General features: G+C 45.9%; 2 protein-coding genes across 3 annotated transcripts in view; both read right to left on the bottom strand.

The window, feature by feature from the left end:
• ASPSCR1 (ASPSCR1 tether for SLC2A4, UBX domain containing) overlaps positions 1-22,283 on the bottom strand; it is a 39,876-nt gene extending 17,593 nt beyond the window's left edge. Inside the window, exons 1-8 of one of the 2 annotated variants that reach the window (XM_069872769.1) lie at positions 22,145-22,283; positions 22,005-22,060; positions 20,666-20,777; positions 16,480-16,580; positions 11,013-11,070; positions 10,124-10,197; positions 8,900-9,338; positions 1,864-2,003 (exon numbers count right to left, since the gene is read on the bottom strand). In XM_069872769.1, the coding sequence (XP_069728870.1) occupies positions 1,864-2,003; positions 8,900-9,338; positions 10,124-10,197; positions 11,013-11,070; positions 16,480-16,580; positions 20,666-20,777; positions 22,005-22,060; positions 22,145-22,246 (1,082 nt within the window). In that variant the 5' untranslated portion in view covers positions 22,247-22,283. The remainder of the gene's footprint in view (positions 1-1,863; positions 2,004-8,899; positions 9,339-10,123; positions 10,198-11,012; positions 11,071-16,479; positions 16,581-20,665; positions 20,778-22,004; positions 22,061-22,144) is intronic. The other variant, XM_069872770.1, reaches the window with a different exon arrangement.
• ANAPC11 (anaphase promoting complex subunit 11) overlaps positions 14,278-24,595 on the bottom strand; it is a 75,890-nt gene continuing 65,572 nt past the window's right edge. The window contains exon 3 of the mRNA XM_069872775.1: positions 14,278-14,293. The gene's annotated coding sequence lies outside the window, so the exon portion shown is untranslated. The remainder of the gene's footprint in view (positions 14,294-24,595) is intronic.

The raw sequence follows: 24,595 nt of genomic DNA on the forward strand, positions 1-24,595 counted from the left end.
CAATAAATCTATCTGAATTTAAGAAGAAACAAAGTCAAGAAAACATTTACATTTTCCTGTAAGTAAAGAAATAAGCTTTGCTCCAATAGATCCCGTGTTCAGCTTCAGCCCTTTCTCTTTGTCTGTATTTAATTCTGAATAACCAATTTCCTAGGCTAATTTTTGGTGATATCAAGTAATCGTGCACAGCTACTGGCAAGTTAATCTCTGACACCTATACTGACTGAAGGACCTCTTTTTACTTTTAAGAATCATCAAGGTATCTCAGGAACAGCTGCACAAAACAGCTACAGGCTCACTGCACCAACTGCACCCAGGGCTGTCAGCCACTACGTTACATTCCAAGATGCTCCAAGAGGACCAGCTCCCAATCTGAAAAGCAAACATGAAAATAAAGCTGTTCCTTCTTTGTGTACCAATTGCTGATTCACACCCACTCTCAGCTCTTCATGAAATCTGAATTAAATTGCATTTAAATATTGCATGGTACACAGCTTGTTTTTGTTAAGATTCACCAGCTGAGATCAGAAGCCAACTGGTATCGGTTTCATGTGTAACTTGACTTTATTTTTATCCCTGGCTGTGAGGGGAAAAAGGATTACAAGCATCAGCAAATTTGGAAATTAGGCCTTTTTTTGAGGGGGGCTGTATTCCAGGAACCCCCAATCAACTGACCCTACATTTGTACCACTAAATACTCCAGACCCACAGGCAGCAGAGCAATTTTCAGGCCAATCTGTGTATTCATGTGGATTTCAGCAGCCTGTGGGGGAAAAAATCAGCTCTAAGTAAAAAGCTCCACTCAGACTTGGTTACAGCTTAAAGCAGGCTGTCCCACAGCCCCAGAGAAGGCTTGTGATGTTCGAAGGAATGTTATGATCCACTTGAAACTGAATACATTCATGAAATTAACTTCTTTAAGAACAGATAAATATCAAAATGCTGTTGTGACTGGGAGGACACTTTACCTTTATCTAGTTTTAGTTCAGAACAGGATTAAGAATGCAGTAAAATCATGAATATTTGACAGCTACTTGAGCAGCAAGACACATCGTTTTTCCAGCCTCCCCACTCTTTGTGGGTGTTTCAAACATTTTCACATCTTGAATTGCAGATAATTTTGATTTTGCTTTACTTCCATTTGAGTAATGTTTTAAAGTTGGTCTTTCCTGGTTAAGTTTAATACACAGTTAATTCTATTACTTAAAATACAAGGTGTTTCTTATTGGCTGAAAATGCTACCAGCTGTTATTCAAGTCAGTGGCAGTTATGAAGCTGGATCATTGTGTTTGTATGTTTATCCATCACAAGTTCAAATTCCACCCATTTAATTCCTGACAGTTAATATGAAGTCAGATCAAAACAGACAGCAGGAGCTCACCACTGCCTCCAGTAACTAAGAGCACATCTAATTACAAAGGCAGTGGCTTCTGTTTTAGAAAGGAGAAGGTAAGAAAGAATAAGAGATGAGGTGTTAACTGGCTTCGAGTAACTCCCTGAAACACAGAACATGGGAAGGAATCTTTCTCTTAGTCCTTTCTCAGCTAGGGCCCATCCCCAATTAGCCTGAGGTTCTCAGATAAACTCATCACCACACAGGCTTCATGATCACTTCGTGATGACATCTTCAACATTATCCCATGTGCACAATTCACACAAACCCATCAGTTCTGTTGCAGAAACACGATGTAGTCCTTGAACTCAAAGGGCACAAAGGGCAGAGATTTCCACGGCTGACACTACATTAATTCCACACCCAGTAACTTCTCTGCCCAGAGATCACAGCCAGCTGTAGGTGCAGAGTGTCACTGCTCATCAAAAGGATATAGAGCAACCTCATTCACCAGCAGAAAGGGAACTTGCCTCTCGCTCTGCAGCTGTGCCAAACGTTTCCGTACATCATCCACTGTGACTTCAAAAAACTCATCAGGAAGCTCTTCTGGGCCAGCAGGAGGAGTTTCTAGCAGGTCTAGGTGATACACCAGTGGTTCTCGCTCCATATGCTACAGAATAAAAATGCTCTTCGATTAGTCTTAAATGCATTGCTCTGCTTATGCCTTAAGGTTCCTGAAAAAAGCAAAAGGATAGTATTCGCAATACACCACTAGTGTGGAATTTGTGTCACCAAGATTAGGCTAATGATACAGAGGTTGCTAGTGTTGTTGTTTTTTACAGCTGGTGGAGCCTGGGGTGCAGTTCTCCCACCAAGCAGCAGAAATCTGTCTCATGAGGAGTCACAGCCGAGCAGTGAACTGTTCTCCACCTCAGAATAAGAGACTCGGGGTAACAACCTCAGCAGTCATATCTAACCTAAGGAGAGATGACTTCTTCCAGGGAATGCCCGTGAAATCTCTTTGCTTGCAATACAATAACATTTTGCAGCTGAACCATACTCCTGGCTATTTACAAGCTTTTAAATATTCAGAAATAATTCCTGTCCCAGAACCATAACCCTCCTCTCTGCTCTACTCCAAACCTCTCACAGGATGGAATCACTTCCCTACCACTCTTCAGACAGCACACAACTTATACAGGTGTTTTGTCCTACAGACTAAAAACTGCCCTTTTAAGTTTATCATCTGCCAGACACTCTTGGCTTGCATTGTATCTTCTGTTCTCTTTGCTTCACATCCTCTTGCCACAGAACCAAGGGCAAGAGTTCCCAACCAGGGCTCACTTCACAGTTCACTGTACACACTACCTGCAATTAAGGTACTCAATACACTTCTTGGCAACTTTTCCTACATGCCACATGCCAAGGACAGGCCACTCAACGCTCTGCAGCCAAGATATCCCTCTTGTCCACACAGCACATGCAGCCTGCCAGCACTGCTCCCCTGCCCCAGAGCCCAGGAGCAGGATCTGGACACCTTGACAGCAAACCTTTCAGCACAATCGTGGTGCAGCCTAGAACCGTGGCTGCAGTTAGTTAAAAAAAAAAAAAAAAGCACCCAAACAACCCCCCAGCCAACACTAGCACTCAACAAAAACCAGCACCAAAACACAAGCACCCACATCATCCAATCCCAACCCACCTTCCCAACCTACGAGACAAGCAGCGCTCACTATCTCTGAAGGAGAATCACATGAGGTGTCCCTCATGATTCAGAACAGTGCGATGCGGGTCACAATCCCTCACATCAAAAGCAGCAGCTGTGTCAGGATGCAAACATAAAACATGAGCAGCCTCTAACACATAAGGGGCAGCTACACCTATTGACTCCTGTTTAAATACAAACAGTGAAAGTAAACCTAGCAGAGTACCGCAGGCAACAGAAGATCGGGGGAAGCAGTCCATGACTGGAGAGACCCACCAGAACAAAAGCTTTAACAGCTCATAGAATCATCAGAGTGGTTTCAGCTGGAAGGGACCTCAAAGCCCATCCAGTTCCATCCCTTGCGATGGGCAGGGACACCTTCCCCTGTGCCAGGTTGCTCCAAGCCCCATCCAACCTGACCTTGAACACCTCCAGGGATGGAGTAGCCAGACTCCTCAGCACAACCTGGGCCAGGGCCTCCCCACCCTCATAGCAAAACATTTCTTCCTAAAGATCTCATCTAAATCTTCCCTCTTTTAGCTTATAACCTTTCCCCCTCATCCTATCTCTGCACTCCGTGATCAAGAGCCCCTCACCAGGCTTCCTGTAGGCCCTTTCAGTACTGCAGGCTGCTCTAAGGTCTTCGCAGAGCCTTCTCTTCTCCAGGCTGAACAGACCCAACTCTTTCACAGCCTGTCCTGCCCTCTGATCATCTTTGTGGCCCCCTCTGGAGTTGCTCTAACAGATACATGTCCTTCCTGGGCTGAGGACGAGTCCGCTGCCAGCCTAACACAGTTCTAGGCTCTGTGAACAAACCTGATGCCCATTCCTCACCCCTTCTTCCCCTCATACACTCTTTCCAATCCTAATTAATGCTCGAATGTCCTCCCTCCATGTCCCTTCCATTCTCCCTTCCCCCAGGCACAGGCCCCTTGGGAACAGAAGGAGCCTCCCTCAATTGTCAGAAGCTACAACACAAATTACAAGGCAATGCTCGCTCTGCTTGTGGGCACTATAAGGGTAATTAGAGAAATTAAAAGAGTGAGGTTGTGTGGGTGGGACCCTTGGCTACTTTTAGAAAGTTGAGCAGGGTCAACTATAACAAGCGGGTGAAGGAGCCTGATTGCAGCTTTCCTGGGGCTCAGGGGGAGGAAGGCACAGCACTGCGGGAGCGATCCCGAGCGTGCAGAGCCACCCTCTGGGAAAGGGCCCGTTGCACAGTGGTCCTACCTGCTGCCAGCAGCTGCTCCGCTAAGGTCAGACCGACGCCAGAGGAGAATGAATCGGGCCTCCCCAGTGATCAGGCACACTTCGGTCTCCTCAAACAGGCTTAAGCTTCATTTCATTCTAAACACACATACTGAAAATAGACTTCTTCCAAGAAACCCTAAAAACATAAAACTGACCAGACATATCCTATGAAGGGTGCTGGGATGTAATGGAAGGAATTCCAATGTCTGCATTAGCAAATCCTAAACTTTCCATTTAGCATTGGCTCTAGCAAGCACTTTAGTTACTCCTAAACTCCACAGGAAAAGCCTCAGTCACTACACAAACCATGGCAGTAGCCAAAGACTTCAGGCAAGACATCAGAAATCACGAGACTGCAGAAGGCAGAAGTACATCCCAGTCCTAAGTGCTCACCCCTTTTCCTTGCTGCCTGCTCACTGCTCCAGGCCCCCCACATCAGAACTGTTACTAAAGTTTCATTCAAACAAATGACTGCAAATCAAGAGCTTCCCCTCTAGAGCCATCCCACAGCTACCTACCTGCTGTAAACACAAAATCCACTACTTTCCAGACATGAACACCCTGCTCTTGACATCTAAGTTATATCCATCCAGGACATCCCCGTTTAACTCTCCACAGGGTACCTGTCCTGGCCCCATGCAGACACATGGCTGCCTTCGAGCTCCTAAGCTTCCCCAGCCAACACTGAATGCTGCACACCTCAACTTCCAAACCAAGACACATTCCTTAGCTACTGCTTAACACGAAGAAACACACTTTTCTGTCCAGAAGAAGGAGCAGATCTCTGCACGTCTATCAAGACTGCAAAAACACACAATTAAGAGTAAGAACTGCCTATTATAAATCTGCAGCCAATCCCCAGTAATAGACTGAGACGTCTCAGAGAGCTGCGATAAGCAAGGGCTTGTGAAACATAATTCAGGTGGTTTCTGCAACTCCACTACAGAACTGCACAACAGGGTCTGATCAGCACAAGGCGTCTCTAAGAATTGCTTAGCAAACAAAAGGCTTCACAATTTTGTTACCGAGGATACAGCCACATCATAATAATATCATAGTATCTCTTCTCCCTCCTATTTATCACCTCATGGAACCACCCATACATCTCGCCTCCTTACAGACACAAGAAACACTCTTCAGAGGGAAAGAGGTCTCCATTCCTGTTGCTCCATCAATCTCTCTTTCCCCAGAGTCAAGCCATCATCCTGCTCCTCTTTCCTCATCCATTACCACTTGCTTATCACTTGTTCACTCAGGTATTGCAATCAGACACCTCCCAACCCGAGTATTCTCCGTAGATCCTTATTTTAATGCATCACAAACAATCCTAGAGCGCAGACAGAATTCAAAAGCTACCTCCCTGTGGTGACTTACAAGAAGGTGGTGACCAGGCACATCATCTTTCTTCCCAGTCCACTACACACCTGGCGTTTTGTGCAGCTGTGAGAAAAGGCAACCATTTCCCATAACAACAAATGGCCACCACACGGCAGTTTCTACTTAACTCTGGAGGAAAGCAAGCTGTGCATTTTGCTGTCATACTTCTGTCTGCAATACCTTTGAAGAGCCAAAGATGCTGCATTACAGTTTGTCATCTTCATTCTTCAAAGTCTTTACTTCTACAGCCAACGTTGAGCTGTTGGGTACTTCCCACCAGTAGGGTGAAGCCATCTGCTCACTGCAGCATCTACGCAATAAACCATGCTTCACAGTCACCGCCTTAGACCTCAGCAAACAGGTAAGCAGAGGAAAACTTTTACTGAATTTAACTGAAGTAGTGTCTATTGTGCTTTCCACAGCAGCCAGCTCTCCCTGGAGACCCACCTCCTCCCCACCACCTCAGGGAGCTCTAATCCCACGGGGAATCTGGTGTAAAGTTACCTTCTAATAATTAATGTTCTGACATCAAAGTCAGCATGCAGCTGTCTGTAAACCATCTTTAGCCCAAGAAACGAAGGGACGCCGGCACAGATTTTATCCAGCCTTTCTCTTCAGCTTCAAAAACCACACACAGGCAAAGCATTAATGGGAAGATTCTTTTACAAAAATGGACCTTTGATGTTTAAAAATAATTTGTTTTGTTTTGGTTTTTTTCCTCAGGACTGAAAAGGGACAAAAAGCAGATACCATGTGGTCAGCCCTGCTCTGCTGCTGAAAGCAAGGAGAGGGGAGGATGGCAGGAATGGAGGAGGGAACAAAATGTAATCAATCAGCAGCAAAAGCATCAGAGATCAAAGGGCTTGAAAGCAGCAGTCAAAATCACATGCTGTTTAACACAAGGGCAGAGCCCCCCCAACAGAATCTGCAGCTGCTTCCAAAGCTGCTCTCAAACTAGAAGGGAGGCTGGCTTCAGAAGTGCCTCTGAGTGGTTTGAACTGGACTGCAATTCTGAGAAAGATGCCGGATCGTGAGAGTCCTCAGGCCACCACTGTTCAGCTCCACGCCCAGCAGCACAATTTCACATCCAGCTGTAGCCAGCAAAACGATCAAATGAGTTCTGTCTCACCAGCCAGCAAATGGAGAAGTGCAGGCAACGGAACTGGTGAAGAATATCGCCACAAACCCTCACAGTTCTCCCTCCTCTCCTTTTCAGACACAATTAGAACTCCTCCTTTCCAAACCCCTCACAGGTGAGGGCATGACCAAAGCAAGCACACATCAGCCTGGACAAATCACCCAGCCTACTGTTCTGCTCTCCACGCTCAGGGCCTGTTCCAAAAGATTAAATGATACTGATTGGATGGACTCAAACATGTTTCTAATATACTGAAACATTCACCACCTGGCTGGCAAGGTCTTTCTGCTCCATTTGCAAGTGCTCCAGAGTCCTTACAGGGTCTGGTTTCTGCTCCTAAACAATTCAGAAACTCATCAAGAATGGACTGCAACCACAAAGAAGTCAACCAAGGCAGAATCTCTGCACCAAAGCAAGAACACACACATTGTCTTGCCAAATTTCTCCTGCATTGAGCTTCCTTTGAACTTCACCAGGCACCCTTTCTTCTTTCTACTTACAGCTTTCCATTGTTTAATCCCACGGCTGGATTAGAACCAGAGATAAACAAAAGCCTCCAACTCTAGGAGGTACTAAAGAACAGGAGACAACGGGAGCTCTGAACACTACAGCCAGCCTTAGTGAAGATGTGTTCAGCAAAGGGGCAAGGGAAAGAGCTGGTCACAGAGAATTCAGGATGGGAAACTCCCAGTGCATAATAACATGGAGTAAGTTATGGATGTAATGCCTCCTGTACTTCATTTGATGATGCTTGCTAGACGTACCCAGCCTTGCTGCAGGCATTGGATCCCACACAGCTGCCCTCCACAAAGCATACTTAACACCATCCAGAGGCCAATCTGCCACGGCATCACAGCACTCTTGAGCCACTGGTTCTGCTACCCCTAAATGAGCTAAAGCAGTTTTAATTTTATTGCTTAAAGTTTTACTCCAGAGACACCCAACAGTGACAACAGATGTGCAATTTCCCTTCCTGAGAAAAGGCGTACAGAGAAGCACCGTATTTTAGAGCAAGGCAGAAGACACTTGCACACAAGCAGAAATAGAGAAGGAAAAGGATGGAAGGTTTCTGCTTCATCTGCAATACCAAAAAAATCAAGACTCACAGAAGAAATGGGACTAGTCTGAAAGGAAGAGGTCCTGACCTGTTTTGTTTTTTGTTTTTTTTCCCAGATATTGAACTCTTGGCAAGTAAGATGCAACTGTAGCTGAAGAATCCCTTTCCTAGTTCCATAACCCTTACATTCTACCACACGTGTTAACTGAAAGAATTAAACTGTAAGTCATAGTGACCAGAGGCAGAAGGAACTCCAAGTAAGCAGACATTAACAGCAACCAGCATGGGATATGCTTTCACAACGGCTTTATTACTCAGATCCACGTTCTACAGAAAGGCTCAGACAAGAAGACTCAACAAACCTTTCAACCGAAGGGTTAGAAACTCTGACCAGCTTCTCAGATCTTAGAAGTCAAGGGATTAAGCTGCAACAAACCTATGAAGCACACTTCTGCTATAGGACAATCCTACAACAAGCTTGAAAAGTTATCCCTTTCCATATGTAAAACTCTACTAAGCTTCTGTCTGCTGCGGGAAGCGATAGGTAAGTCAGTCATGGCAAGCACTAAGCACCTTTGGGGTACTATAAACTACAAGTCTGACCAAACCCAGTTTGTCTTTAGCAAAACTACACAGCAGACAGCACTTTTTAGAAGTACAAACACCTTGGGTGGCAAAGCTTTTTGGTTTAATAACAAAATTTGTACGGAATGCCAGGCACAGAGACTGAAGCTCTGCTGAACCGTGCTTTTAATGCAGTTGTGCTGCCTGCATCAAGGATGCCTCAAGGTTCAATGCTGTGCTTGCCTCTAGGCAGCAAATTCATAAATTCCCATCCTTTGTATTTCCTACAGTGAACTGTCCAAACTTCCTTATGGAATTCTTGGTAGGACTGTAACCTAACCCTATGCTATGGGGGGAAAAAAAAAACCAAAAAACAATCTTAACTACGGAAACATCTTTTCCCTTGCAGGAGCTCAGCCTCACGTAAGGCAGGATAAAAAAATAAGTCCTCATGGCAAACAAACTTTCCCTTACCTGTCCTTGCTCCTTTTGCGGTTCTTGGCTGTTCTTGGACTTCTTTGGCTTAGAAGGTCCTCCAGGGCTGGAGAAAGTTGTTGGCAGCTTTGAAGATGGCGTTTCTAGCCCGAGAGATGGTGCAGCTACAGAAGGGTCCCCCAGACGCTGCCCATCTCCAGAAAAAGGGACAAATGGGGTAGACTCAAGCTCTGAGGAAGGCCCCTGCTCCTCCAAGCTGGCATGAGATTCTCTAATCGAGTCTTGTTTGTCTGTGCAGCTCTTTAAAGACATGGCCACATCCATGTGGTCCAAGTCCTTCGGGAACGTGTTTGCTTGAGGTAGGGGCACATTCACTGCTCCATCAGTAGAGACTGAACTCACTGTAGGCTCATTACACCACACCGTGGCACCCACAGCTTCCTCCTGGCCAGACGAACTGCATTTCTTCATGACAACTCTTAGAGAAGACACCAAAAGGAATAAAACCAAAATTATTTATCCTGACAATGCTGCCCTCCCCACTCTCAATGTGACCATGACATGAAGATGACAGCTAGACACTAATATACCCCCAATTTAATGATCTGCTTCTCCCAGACACTCACTCCAGTTGCTCTGAAGTTAGGGATGGGGAGGTCAAGGGTTTGTGAAAAAATAAAAAAACAAAAATAAAAACCAAAACAGAACAGAACTACCCACTCTGCAGGAAGAAAATTGCCTTCCAGGAAAAAACAGCAGCCAGTTGTAAAGCACAGCTTCTAATCATTCCTGCCGTCTGTATACACTGCAAAGAACTGGCTGGAGGATCACAGAACGATTGTCACTGTCCCCCACCTCGCCCTCCCACACAGTCAGCAGAAGGCACTGCAGGGACTGGGAGTTTAATGCCTGAAATCCAAACCAGGGATGAATAAAGTGGTGGATGATTGTCCCCTCAGAAAGACTTTTAACTTTGAATTGTCTGTTTCACTTACAGGGAACCCCAAAAAAAAAAAAAAAAGGGGCAGCAAAGGAGCCCCTTTAATCTGCATATGACCGGCCAGAGCCAGCATCTACGGCTGTGGGAAGCACATCTGGGCAGCAGTTTCAGATAAACAGGCAAATGCAATAATTACTGAGTGCCCTGACGCTTGTCGTTCTGAACTTTTTTTTGTGCTTTTGTTTTTTGGTATGTGAAACAAAACAAACCCACCACCGAAGTGGAAAGGAAAAACAAAGAACCCAAGCTTTGCTCCTCCCGACCTGATGATGGCACTGCCTCCAGTCAGGCCAAGCGACTTCAGCGTTGTCTTCTCTAGAGCATCCTTTCCCGACACCTGCAATAAAACCAGAGTAAAGTAATTATGGCAACTGCCTAAGTTGGAGGGCATGTAAAATTCTTCTTCTAGAAAGAAGCCTGTATCAAAAGGAAACAGCAGCAGAAACAGCTCAAAACACACACTTTCTGCAGCTGGAAACGAGACCCGAATCCATCTGTATTCACCTGTGCTGCTTTACCAAATTCACTGCTGATTAAATGATATCTAGGGAAGATGATCTACATATATGTCCACCCCACATGTATGTCCAAATTGGATCCAACCCCAGTAAAGCATTATTTTTTATGTCAGAAGTTAAATCACAGGCAAGGTCTCAGCGCTGAAAGACAGGTGACTGCATTGCATACACCTCCCATCTGCTTGTAATGGCCTGTTCCAGAATAAAGATGATCTGTGCACAGAGGTCAGCGGGAAGTGAAGGGGACAGCAAAAGAGAGCAAATTCCGTAATACGCACATACAAAATATTAAACAAAACATTAACAGCAAAAGATCAAAACACACAGAAAAGCAAATATTTATTAAAATGAAACCACTGTTTTGACTCCAGCTTTAAAAGAAGTTGGAAAGAAAAACACAAACAGGTCATTGAGCTCATTTTATGGGCTCAGAGGTCTAAACGGCCCAGGGTTACGTTCCAAGAGAGCTTTTTTCCATACAGACACGTCATGCTTTGAAGAGACCAATATTTTTCTACTTCCCCTCTCAAGAAAGTTCAAAAGAAACACTTTCCAGGTTGGAAAGCAGAGCTAAGTTTTTCTTATTTTGTAGGGACAGAAGGAGAAGAGAAGACAGAAGGCTTTGCTGGCTTACCTCATCTCGCATGTAAATACAGACTGGGGAGAATTCACCGCACTGTTCCATCAGCTCCCTGCAATAAACAGCAAAATACTGCACCACCTGTAGAACTGCCTGCCTCCTCCAAAACCAATGCAGAGCAACAGTGAGAAGTGAAATTAGCTAGCAGACCTCTCCTCCATGTTCCTCCAGCAACAACCACTAAACAGTTCACAGAGTCAATATCAGACATCAAGCAAAGCATTTGCTTCAGTGCATTCACGGTTCCTTAAACACAGATTTGAAAGATTAAAAACAAGACAGAAATAATTAAAATTAATTCTGAAATTAGTTGATCTTACCAGATAAATTTGAGCACGGCACTCTTCCATGTGTCTCTGTACCTGATCTGGGATATGGCTTAATCATCCTTGCTCTTTTCAACCCCTTATCTAGGTTAAATACTTCATTACAGTTTAGACTACTTTCCTTGGGGACAGGTCAGTTCTTTCCATGTATGCACAGCACCAAACAGAATGAAATACTGCTCTAATGCTAATAATCTGAGGACAAAGATTTTGTGTCTTGGTATCAGACAGATTTAAAAGGAAAAAAAACAGAAGAAGCTTTCAGATTCTGCAGACCAAGAACAAAACAAAGCCAAAGGAAAGGCTGCCACAGCAGACAACAAAGATCAACCCACATTTAAGCACTCTGGTGGGGCAGGATACAGATCAGCAATGCTGCACGCTGCTGACAGACCATCAGCAGAGGAAGACGTAAGCGAAGGACTCAGCAAAAAGAAGGAAAAAAACAGTGAGAAGCTACTCTTGACAAAATGTTACTCTTCTTGTTTTCCTCTAGATAAGCAGTTTTGAGGAATTCAGGTAGAAGAGCTTTATTACATACTGACTTGATCAAACACAGAAGATGGACAGGGAAAAGACAATCCCTGCCTGTCACAGCAAATCTCAGTTCTCATCCATCCAAGATCACACATTTGCAACACAGAGCACATGCGGGAAACCCTAACAGGGCGTTCATAATGGAGAAAAACAAATGGGCTGACACTGTTAGCAAGGCAGCCTCAGATGTCTGCAGAAAAGTCAAAAGCCTTAAAGAATTAACCAGTACATTACGCTGAAGCACTGAAATTGGTAAGAGAGTTAGACTCAACACCAGAAAAGACTCTCTCAGATTGGTCTCCCCTTCAGCAAAGCAAAACTCAAACTGAAATCATCGGAGAACATGGTGAAACATTAAATAAAGCAGAATAGTTTGCTTCTCCCCCCAAGTACACCAATGGAAAAGGTAAGCAATAGAACACTGTCCATCCTGAGACAGCAGGGGTTCAGAATTAACTGGCTGAGTTCTCCCCAGCATTTTTTTTCTCAGAAGTTTTAGACTCACAAGGCTCAGCCTAACTTAGCAGGAGAAATTACAAAACAACAGGTGAGAAAGCTGCCCCGAGATGTTCCCCATCAACGGAATGATGATATTTATCCTTCTCTATAACACCCTCCCAGATCTTACAAACATGCTCTGTACTGAACGCTCTGTCACTGCGGCTGCATCAGGACACCCCTTGATCAGGGCTGTATATTCCATCTGCACCGCAACAGCTGCTTTATCATTAAAAGCAAAACAGCTGAAATTCTTCCTCAGGGTAAACTCCCTTGATCTTAGTGCTCTCTGGAGTCCAGCCTCCAGGGGGAAAGAATGGCTTTCCCTTGTGCCTCACCCCACCAGGAAACAATCACCCACCACTCCTGACTTGAAGGGAAACCACCTCTCCGCAAACCAGTTAACCCAACCCGCTGGTTGGTTTATGCCCTGGTGGTGGCCACTGGACTCACATGGAGCTTTGCAAACGACCCACAGGGTTGCAGGAACGCGCACACTTAACTGCCTTTTCAGCCATGGGATTCTCATCTCTGCAGTGAACTTGACAGGAAAACTCAAAATCTGCAGGACCCTGGCAGCCTGAAGCAAAATCCACTATTTTTCACTGCAAATTAGGTTTGGAAAGGTATTCCTACTTCAATAACTTCTCCACATTGTTGCTACTCCTGCAGTAGCTGTCATAGCCACGCAGTCTCCTAGATGTATTTGCAAAATATTCATCAACCTGGTGTCCAAATTTCACAAAACGTAACCAAGTACTCAGACTGCTGGTACCCAGTGCATGCCCTACACCTATCACTTGTACCTTCAGGGATGCATCCTCTATCTTGTGCTTTAATTAGTGAGCATCACGCAGGGGGGATGGAACAGCGAGAAAACTGTACAGAATCAAAAACACAAGGCAGACTGAGCAGTTCAGTGGAATAAAAGCTTGACTCTCAAGTTGCCTGTCTGTCAGGAAAGGTGGATGACCACAATTTATGAGGAAAAAAGTCGAGGCACGATGGAACACACATCCTCACCACACAGACCCGTAAGAGAGGACACCCATTTGACTTAGATAATCTAGTTTCACACAACTTTGCAAAACTGCTTTCTCAATTCAAGCAACCTTCTGGATTGAGGAGCCTGCTAAAAATGAATGGAAAATATCTGAACTTAATGAACAATACCACAAAAGGAACAAAGAGTCAGAGTCATTGTCAAAACTGTCTTTGAGTGCCTAGACTGCAATCACTTCTACATAGAAGTCCACAAAGCTCCTGAAGCTGCCAGACAATCAAGAGCAGGAGACAGAGAATCAACACTTCTAGGACTAGTGCTAGAAGGGTACACAAGCCTCATGCCCTCAACCAAGCTCTGCAGAACAGACTCCAAGCAAAGATCCCCCAGAGACTTATTTTTGTATAACTCTTGGAAGCCAGCAGGCTCCTCCTCCAGCTGCTGTTAATCCATTACATGCATTCACTGAGGCAAGCACACACATCAAACACACTGTCATTTCTTTGATGTGCTGTTCTTCAGAAGGGGAACGGCGAGCAGATTGGATTCCTTCATGTAGTGATCTGACAGGGCCTGTAAACATCTTGTGCAAGGACTGCCGCACGCTGAGAGGAGGAGCAGCTTCACAATAGCTTCCAGACCTTCTTCAGACCCAATTAGCCAAGATGGACTCTGGAAACCCGGGGGAAATTCCAGTGGATTTAGAATACTTCCCCTCACGCACTTAGAGCAGCTGAGCATTCCAGGAAAATGTCTCAAGTTGGAAAGCCAAAGGAAGGATTCAGCAAAAGCCAACAACCAGCCGACTAGTTAGTCAAGTGAGTCACTACATGCTGAAGAGCAGCACAGCCCAGGTAATCCATACGGATCGCTATAGGTCCAGCTTGTGTTGTGATCGTCACACACAGCATCTCTGCTGCTCGTTGAACTTAAGTTGCAAAGTCCACACAAACATCTGAGTTCAGCTTCAAGAGGGCAGAAAAGAACAGCTGTGTCTTATGAACTGAAGTTAATAATGCTTAGCACACTGCAGCAGTTAGAATCTTAACAAAAGCAGCATTCGCATTAACTATTAGTATTACAATAACCCATAACAAATAAAACCACTGCAAAGGAGTAAAATCAGATAAAAAGCTCAACATTTAAACCAAAGAAATAACCCACTAATGTGCATAAAAGCCACAAAGGTTATTTGTCACTGTCCATGATTACCACCCCGCCTCAGTCCGGCAGCTCACAAACTGTAACAGACACTCTTCTCCCAGACAGCAAAAAGTATGTAGTGAGGTACAAGAGGGGCCTTAAATCACGCAGGAAAATCAAACCTGGCTTTTCTTGCCTACCCTTTTCCTCAATCAAAAGCAAACGAATTCTTTTCTCTCTAGCATTTACATGAAGGCTGTCCCTTTTGACTTGAGTAAGGGCCACAATGCAGACCTGGTCCCTGAATGTTAAAGATTAAAAGAGAACAATAACTAAAACTCATTTATATCAACTTAGAGTCACTAGACTGCCTCAAGCATTTTCCCAAATTATAGTTTGATGATACAGAATGTTGAGTAGAAAAACAGATATACGCCATTCCTACCCAGCTGCTGCTTCCTCCTTTTAGATCCTTGCTTCCAAACTCACTACACTTGTCATAACTGCCCGTGAAAGACAACCCTGATACATAACAACGAATCAGCTATATAAGTGAATTCCCCACAAAGCTGCACAAATGGTGTGAGTGCAGTTACATGAGAGGGCAGGAAGCGAGCACCAACTGTTCAGTTACCTCCTGCTACACAGAAGATGCCCCCAGTCCAAACTCCCTCCCCTGGACCAGCACAAGTCACTCCTTTTACCTCATTACAGGCCAGTCAAGGAGCTAAGCTAGCAGAAAACTAATGACACATCCCTGAGAAGCTGGAAGAATTGGTTTCTTCACCCTGGAAACAGATTTGGAGCAACTCCAGTCACACAATTCAACCATGCAAGCCTGACTTAATCAGATAACATCAGCTAGTCAACCCTAGAACGATGCTGCTTAGGCTACTGCAACTGCAGTGCAGAACAAGCAGCCTTAAAGGGCAGATAGAAGTAATTCATGCTAGTACACGTTAGTCTAGTTCTGACACATACCTGTAACCAGTCAACTACCACAGCTCAGCTAGCAGGCGATAACCCATAATTCAGCATCTGTTATTGTACCCAGAAAGGCTGAGCTTCAAAAGGAACATTCGAATGGAACAAAGCAACTAGCAGAAAGCAAAGGACGTAAGAAAAAGGACAAGCTAGAAACACAGGACATGGATAAAGCATTTTATCAAGAGAAAGGTAAAGCCAACTATGATAGAAAAAAGTAAAATTTGGAAACTCTGTCTAGAACAGAACAGCTGTCACAGCTTCTAGTCCTCATCTCCCAAGCCATGACAGAAATAAAAAGAACCGTCTTTGGAGAAAAAAGTTTATTAGCTTGACATTTCAAAGGATTTAAATACAGCATTTTAAGGCAAAAGTAAGCACTGAATGTAGGCTGGACTGTAATAAGATTTCTAACCAATGTACATATTCAATAAATGTAGGACCAGAAATTCTTCCATTTAAACAGGTTCTAATCACTCTTTTGAAGATTCCACATTAGCCTGCTGAGAGCTCCAGCTTGCCTTGAAGTACCCGCAAAACAGCAAGCCCCAAAAGCAACAGCAGCTCGCCTAAGGACGGGGCCCCTCCACAACACGGAACCGCAGCACAGAAACAGCGGTGAACAAGACCATCTTTGCTCCAGCAGTAATTTGGCTTCAAACAAGCTTGTGTAAAAGGCAGGTCCAGCAACATATCCAGTCAGAGTTTCTTCCTAGCCTTAGCAGTCTAGTACCAGATTACGCCCTGAACCAGGAGCACTACTCCAGGATTAAAAAAATCATAGGGAAGCTACAGTGTCAAATCTGCAAGGCCAAGGAAAAGGCAAACAGCTGCGTTGTGAAGGGAAACACACAATCAAATAAATGCAAGTTCTACAAATCTGCAGGATTTAGCTGGATCACTGTAACACCAACTTGCTACTGGCATGCAGAGAGCTATCTAATGTGCATCTTCTCACTGCGTTGCTCACCTGATCTTTTCAAAATGGTTGAGAAGTTCCCACAAAGTCTGTTGACAGAGGAAGGTGTCCTGTAAACGTGACCCATCATCCAACTGTAATGCAATCCGAACCTACAGAAGAAATACATTGAATTAACTTGAAAACTGAATGAAAACTTTCTTCACAACTTTTTTGAATATTTCAATGTTCCCAGGAACCTGTTAGCCCCCCTCAAAAAAACCCATTTCTTCTTTCTAACACCATCTGCAAAGGATTCCATTAGTTAAAAATGCTGGGGAGTATTCAACTTATTATTCTAGAAGTTAACATTTAGAATAGATCTACTCTGCTACAAACACAAGTATTATCTATGAGGATCTCTCTGGGACTTGGGATTCCTGAAGGCCAATTTCGCTACTGAAGACCAAGGCAAAAAAGACATTCAGCCTTTCCCATCTCCTGTGTAACCACGGCCCCAGCCTTGTTGAGCACTTTCTCCAGACGTCCTTTTGTTACCTACATACTCAAAAAAGCCCTTCTTGTTGTCTTTGACGTCCCTAGCCAGATTCAACTCCAGCTAGGCTTAAACTTTCCTAACTTAATCCCTGGATGCTCAGACAAGGTCTCTCTAGTCCTCCCAGGTTACCCATCCTTGCTTTCACTCTCTGTACGATTCGTTTTTGCATTTGAGTTTAACCAGGAGCTTCTGTTCAGGCATCCTGGCATTTTTGCCTGACTTCCTATTGAGCGAAACGGACCACTCTGGAATGTGGAGGAGGCAATCTTGAATATTATTAACCAGCTCTCTTGGGCCCCTCTTCCCTGCCGTATCCTGAATTGAATTGTACTCAGACAAAGGCCAATGGAGTGTCCCAAATCATGTGTCACCTCGAGCAGCTGAGATGTTCTAGTTTACACCAGTCAGAACTTTACAGCAAGGGTCTTCGCAGCTATATAAAATGAATTTCAATAACCCAGAGAGGATTGACACAGCTGCGTAAACTAAAACGCCGACCCACAGCTCTGTTGACATAAGCATCAATTTGCAGAACAACTGCCCTGAAGCAGAACAGAGTACTTCTACATCACATACAGAAACAATAAACACTTCAAATTTATCTTTGAGTTACTGAAGACCTGACAAACTATTACAAGTTTGAAGAGACCCCGTGTGTAACTTGCAACTCATTAATGTTTCCTAACCACAACACTTAGACAAACAATTTAAGAGTGAATTAATCAAAAACCTCAAAAATAATTCTGGTCATTAAGTTATCAACTTCTTAAACACCTGCAGAAAAAGGCGAAGGACAGTCAGCCACCGGCTCTAACAGGCCTTTTCCAGCTGGGAATGTGAACATTCACATTATGCAGGGTCTGCATGAGCACCTGCTAATGATTCTTCAGAGAACTGCTGCCAAAGGGAAAAAAATATATCCAAGTACACAAGGCATTTCTAAAACAAACACACTGAGACCAGTCCTGAAGAACTTCAAACTCTTGATGGTCCCAAGGGAAAAATCTAGCAACTGACAGAGAATGGCAGAGCACTGTAGGTGTCACTTTTACCTTCTAGAGAATATTCAGCCTTCTCTTTCAAAACATCTGACTATGCTTTCCCAACTAGCTCACCCAGTTAAAGAAAAGTGAAAAAAGTCCCTATTAGATAGCACCTAGTGCCTCTAGCCAGCTGTGGCTTCCTAAAGCCCACAGAAACTGGCTTCATTCCAAAGTCTGAGAAGGACATAAGCCTAGGACATTAACAGCAGCTTGCCTTCATTCTACATTTTCATGTGTCCCTACCAACAATCTCAGTGCATCATGTGTGTGACGTGTGTGAGAGCGTCAGGGGTAGGAGAGAGAGATACGAGAGAAAACAGACACCATGTACTCTGGTAATCAACTGTGATTTCCTTGGCGGAATATGTTTGTCATCTGCCTCGGCTCTTACCAGTCCTTGTAGGACTACAAACTGTGATCTGCTGGTGACAGGAATTTCTCTACATAAAGGAAACAGTGGCACCATCAACAAGTAGCCAACAGAACCAAGCTGTTTCATCCCACCACTAACACAACCTCCTGGTTGCTCCTACGACGGAGACAAGCCTTAGATTATCCCGTGCTACAACAGAGTGATGACAGCTGACATCACCATTCTGTAAGAATCCAGCCCAGAAATTCAAACTACCAGTTGCATCATGTTTTGGGCAACAGTTCAAAGCTGAGTATGTCACGGAAGTCCTGTTCACTCAATTAAAAAAATCCCAGGCTCTATACAAAGTAAGAGAGAGACCAGTGCCAATTATCTTCTAAGTTTACAAACACAGGAACAAAAGGCCAACAGCTTTAACCCTAGAACCACACTGGTGGTACCCCAAGATCACCTGCCATTGTATGGGGAACCCGTTCCTTTTTTCCACTGAAGAATTGTCTTACAGGAATCAACCATTTTGACTTGTGAAGGCAAATCCAAAAGCATTCAGTTTTAAAAATAAGATTTGCTGAACAAATTCACGATTTATCAAAACCTGTACTCTGTACCTAGGTGTATGCCGATGCACCGCACCGCAGGGAAGCGCATCTACTTCTACACCATTATCTCAATAAAACAGCAACAACAAAAGGCACAGAAACAAATACCTCCCAGCGTTACTGCAGCCAGCCTGCATGACTGGGTCTGAATCTCAACTGCTGCTACACTAGGGCCTAAAGTGGTGTCAGGTCTGGTCACAGTTATCACTGCTTTAAACTTCCTGCACAACTAGACACTAGTTCCCCGTGCCAAGGAACTCTTTTGGTCAATTATATTTTGTACAAAGTATTTTCTTATACTGTCTGCAAAATTCCTCCAAGTGAAATCTCTGTTCTTCGTCTACAGGACAGTAGCTCTGTTCAGACCTCACCCTCCACAGACTCATTTTCTACCTCTTCTCAACTCCATAAAACAGTGACTAGTACTCCAAGAGAAGCCTCGCTTCTGTAGATTCCTCTGCTGCAAAACAACTCAACAGTGACAACTTCAACTTCCATTTGCCCTTCTCTTTTGTGACTTAAAGCAGCAATTCATATTATAAACCCTCTCCCACAGCCCACGCTTCTCATCTTTTCTAATATGCTGCATGTACCCTCTAGGAAAAAAACATACATCGTTGCTGTTTTCCTTCAGTACAACACCTCCCAAACTGGATGCAAACATCAGGTAAAGTCAGCATCACATCATTTTAACAGAAACTCTTCCCACTGGAAGACAAACTCCATCCCATCACAACTTTTTTTAACTGAAAATTTTATGCAGATGTCACCAGCTTGTGGTATTTTTTTAACAAAATACGTCATTTGGAGCACAAACTTCTTTCTACCACAAAGTCAGAAACACTAGTGCCAAAATAAAGCACATGGAGGTTTTACAGAAAAAAGATGGGCATCAGCAACCCCCAAAACTACACTGCTCACCCACAGTGAATGAGAGCAGAGATTCCAACATCTCCATTATGACATTCACTTTTCAATGTATGTAGCAGCTAGATTATGTGAAAGCTAAAGCAACTGCCTATAACAAGATACCACCATTAGCACAATTTGGCAGACAGACATTAAGAGATGAGCACTAATAGACCTGAAACGTGCACCAAAACTGGGAAACTCCATATGAGAAAGTCAGTAAGATGGGAGACGAGTGCTAGTGATAGACTGTAATTCCTACAGAACATACCATCTGTAAGTCCTTTGCAAATTTTTACTAAACAGGGACATTTGGAAACGGCACAAGTGCCAAAAAATCCTAAATCCATGTGAACACACTGTGAACTGCAATGCTGGGAACAAAGCAAAAGAATCAGAGATGCTGTAAGAGTTCAGAGATTTTAGTTGAAACCCAGAGGAAGACAAGAGCAACTGAAACAGAAATTAGGGAAGGGAACACAGTTAGCAGCTCAACTGCCGAGCAAAGTCATCGGTGATGTTTAACTTCGCGCATACTCATGACTCACAGGTTTTCAGCTCTCCAAAAGACCCCTCTATGCTCCAGCAGGCAGCTGGAGGCCCACCAGCAAGCAAAGACTTCCAGCTACTGAACTACCATTGACCACACCTCAGCCAGCCTCCTGGTGGTCTCCCACTTGAGCACTGGCCAAGCCTAACCACACTCTTGCTCGTTAGATCTGACGAGCACAACTGGTAACAGAACAGATCACGCCATACTGTGAAACGGACGTACCGTGCTTCCAATTCCCACTTTACTGGAGACCGGGACCATCTCCAGTTTGGCATTGTTGGGCAGTCTGGCAAATCTCCATTGTAAAGAGAGATCCAGCACGCTCCTCTGGAACCTGAAGAAGAACACAGGCCATGAAGATACCAGGAACCACGCTATGCAGGCCCAACCAGATCACTTCTGGGACTGGCGACAACGCAAAGCCCAGCCGAGGTACCAAGCCACAGAACTCCCACAGGCTGACTGGAAGCCAGAGAGTGAGATTCAACTGGTAATTCAGGAGTCATCAAAAAAAACCCCAAACCTATTTTGCAAACCAAAAAAAGCTGTAGTTTGTGGAGGTCATAGATAAACTCAAATATGTGTTCCTCCTCAGGCTTCAAGAGATAAACAGCAACTGAATCACAGAATCAAAGAATGGTTTGATTTGGAAGGGACCTTAAAGATCATCCGGCTCCAACCCCTCTGCTACAGGCAAGGAAAATATACTTAAGGCTGGTGTTCACTGTTAATTGAAAAGGTACTTTTTTGACTGCCACGTAGACAAAGCACCTCTTGGTTACAACACCATGCAAAGGTCAAAGGGGAAGGGTCCCACCAGTCCGTGAAGTATGTTCTGTCTAGGGAGGGAGCTACACAGGAGCTTGGTACCAACCCTAAAAGCGAAGGGGACTTGATAGGGAGAAATTGCAAGACATCAGTCTGACCAAAGAGACTTAGCTGGAGAGCGGTGGCCGTGGATCTTGCCTTCCCATGAAACATGGAATGGTTTGGGTTGGAAGGGACCTTAAAGCTCATCCACTTCCAACCCCCTGCCATGGGCAGGGACACCTCCCACTGGATCAGGGGCTCAAAGCCCCATTCAACCGGGCCTTGAACACCTCCAGGGATGGGGCAGCCACCACGTCTCTGGGAAACGTAGGCCAGGGCCTCCCCACCCTCACAGTGAAGAATTTCTTCCAATGTCTCATCTAAATCTTCCCCCTTTCAATTTAAGGCCATTCCCCCTCATCATATCACTCCAAGCCTTTCTAAAAAGCTCCTCCCCAGCCGTCCTGGAGACCCTTTCAGTACTGGAGGCTGCTCTAAGGCCTCCCCGGTATCTTTTCTTCTCCAACGGCCTCAGGCGAGGCGCACAGAGCCGTGGCAAGGCCTGAACCGGGACAGAAAACGGCTCCGGGCCTCGGGGCTCTGTCAGACCCCGTCACGCAGCCCGGGGCCTGGCGGGAGGGCCCTGAGGAGCGCAGGCACCGGTAGCGCGGCCGTGATCAGGTCAGACCTCTCCCAGGGGGCTGCAAAAGCAACGTGGAGACAGCCCCCCCCCCCCACCCTTGAAACTCACTTCAGTCCGTACTCCCCGGGGCTGCCTCCCTGCTTCCTGCACACCTCCTCGAGAATCTGCGGAGAGACGAGAGGCGTTACAGGAACCGGTTAACCGGGATACGCCCTCTCCCTTACCCTACCCATGCCCAAAAAACCCACCTGAAGCAGCACCGTACCGGGCCCCACCCGCACCGTGACCCGCCGCCCGCTGGGTGCCAGCACCGACACCGCAGCGCCGCCCCCGCCCGTCGCCGCCGCCATCTTCCCTCCCGCCACGGCCCGGGGGACGGCGCTAAGCACAAAATGGCGCCGCCCACAACAGGCGTGTCATGCCCATATATGGTTAAGCCACGCCCCTTTGATGTGTAGCCACGCCCCCTCCCCTCCACACCGCCCGCAGGGGGTGGAGCTGAGCATAAAATCGTAGAATCATGGAATAATCAGGTTGGAAGAGACCCACTGGATCATCGAGTCCAACCGTTCTCATCAATCACTAAACCATGTCCCTCAGCACCTCATCCACCCGTCTCTTAAACCCTCTCCAGGGAAGGGGACTCAACCCCCTCCCTGGGCAGCCTCTGCCAGTGCCCAATGACCCTTTCTGTGAAAAATTTTTTCCTGATGTCCAGCCTAAATCTCCCCTGGTGGAGCTTGAGGCCATTCCCTCTCGTCCTGTCCCCTGTCACTTGGGAGACGAGCCCAGCTCCCTCCTCTCCACAACCTCCTTTCAGGTAGTTGGAGAGAGCAATGAGGTCTCCCCTCAGCCTCCTCTTCTCCAGGCTAAACACCCCCAGCTCTCTCAGCCGCTCCTCATAATACTTGTTCTCCAGCCCCCTCACCGGCTTCGTTGCTCTTCTCTGGACTCGCTCCAGAGCCTCAACATCCTTCTTGTGGTGAGGGGCCCAGAACTGAACACAGGATTCGAGGAGCGGTCTCACCAGTGCCGAGTACAGAGGGAGAAGAACCTCCCTGGACCTGATGGCCACGCCGCTTCTGATCCAAGCCAAGATGCCATTGGCCTTCTTGGCCACCTGGGCCACTGCTGGCTCATGTTCAGTCGCTGTCGACCAACACCCCCAGGTCCCTCTCCTCCAGGCAGCTTTCCAGCCAGGCTTCTCCTAGTCTGTAGCTGCTCAGGGTTGTTGTGCCCCAAGTGCAGGACCCGGCATTTGGCCTTGTTAAACCTCATGCCGTTGGACTCAGCCCAGCGGTCCAGGCTGTCCATATCCCTTTGCAGAGCTTCCCTATCCTCCAGCAGATCCACACTTCCACCCAGCTTAGTGTCGTCCACAAACTTGCTAAGGGTGCACTCGATGCCTTCATCCAGGTCATTGATAAAGACATTGAACAGGGCTGGACCCAGCACCGAGCCCTGGGGAACCCCACTTGTCACTGGCCTCCAGCTGGATTTCATACCATTTCCCACCACTCTCTGGGCCCGGCCAGCCAACCAGTTTTCCACCCAGGAGAGTGTGCGCCTGTCCAGGCCAGAGGCTGACAGTTTCTCAAGCAGAACGCTCTGAGAAACTGGGTCAAAGGCTTTACTGAAGTCCAGGGAGACCACATCCACAGCCTTTCCCTCATCCAGCAGCCGAGTCACTTTGTCATAGAAGGCAACCAGGTTAGTCTGGCAAGACCTGCCTTTTGTGAACCCGTGTTGACTGGGCCTGATCACCCGGTTCTCACCCAGTTCTCACCCAGGCCCCCGCGCCCCAACCTCCCTGAGCGTGTTGGGAAGGGGGAGCAGCACCTGTGGTCAGTGCAGAATTGGGAGTTTACTTGGTAGAATACTGCTTCATCGGTCACAAGGCTCGCTAATGAGTGGATACTATGAGATCTAAGACACAAACAACTGATATAACACAGTGTTTACAAGCAGCCCTGCCATGGAATTGTAGAATTGTAGAATCATATAGAATCATAGAATGGTTTGGGTTGGAAGGGGCCTTAAAGATCATCCAGTTCTACCCGCTGTGACCCATGTCCCGTTACATCAGGCAGCCCATGTGGCAGCCCCCACTTCCCTGGGCAACATGTTCCAGGGCCTCCCCACTTTCATAGTGAAGAAATTCCTACTCATGTCTAGTCTAAATCTGCCCCTCTCCAGTTTGTACCCATTGGCTCTCATCTATCACTACAGGCCTTCGTGAACAGTCCATCCCCAGCTTTCTTGTAGACCCTTCAGATACTGGAAGGTTGCTATAAGATCTCCTCAGAACCTTCTCTTCTCCGGGTTGAACAACCCCAACTCTCTCAGCCCATCCTCGTATGGGAGATGCTCCAACCCTCAGATCATCTTTGTGGCCTTTTCTGGACTTGCTATAAGAGATCCACGTCCTTTCTGTGCTGAGGACTGGAGAACTGGACACAGGGCTCCAGGAGGGGTCTCTTGGGAGTGGAGCAGAGGGGCAGAATCCCCTCCCTCGACCTGCTGACTACACTTCTTTGGATGCAGACCAGGATACACTTGGCTTCTTCTTAATATCTACTCTAAATCTCCCCTTTATCCCCTTTACAACCTTTCCCTTCGCTCCTAGCAGTGTCTTTGCAGCACCGAAGGCGTTCCCAGAGATTCAACTGCAGTCTGTTTTGTTTGCTATCATAAAAACC

Source organism: Phaenicophaeus curvirostris, chromosome 19 (genome assembly GCF_032191515.1).
Source record: "Phaenicophaeus curvirostris isolate KB17595 chromosome 19, BPBGC_Pcur_1.0, whole genome shotgun sequence".
Classification (NCBI taxonomy): Eukaryota; Metazoa; Chordata; class Aves; order Cuculiformes; family Cuculidae; genus Phaenicophaeus; species Phaenicophaeus curvirostris.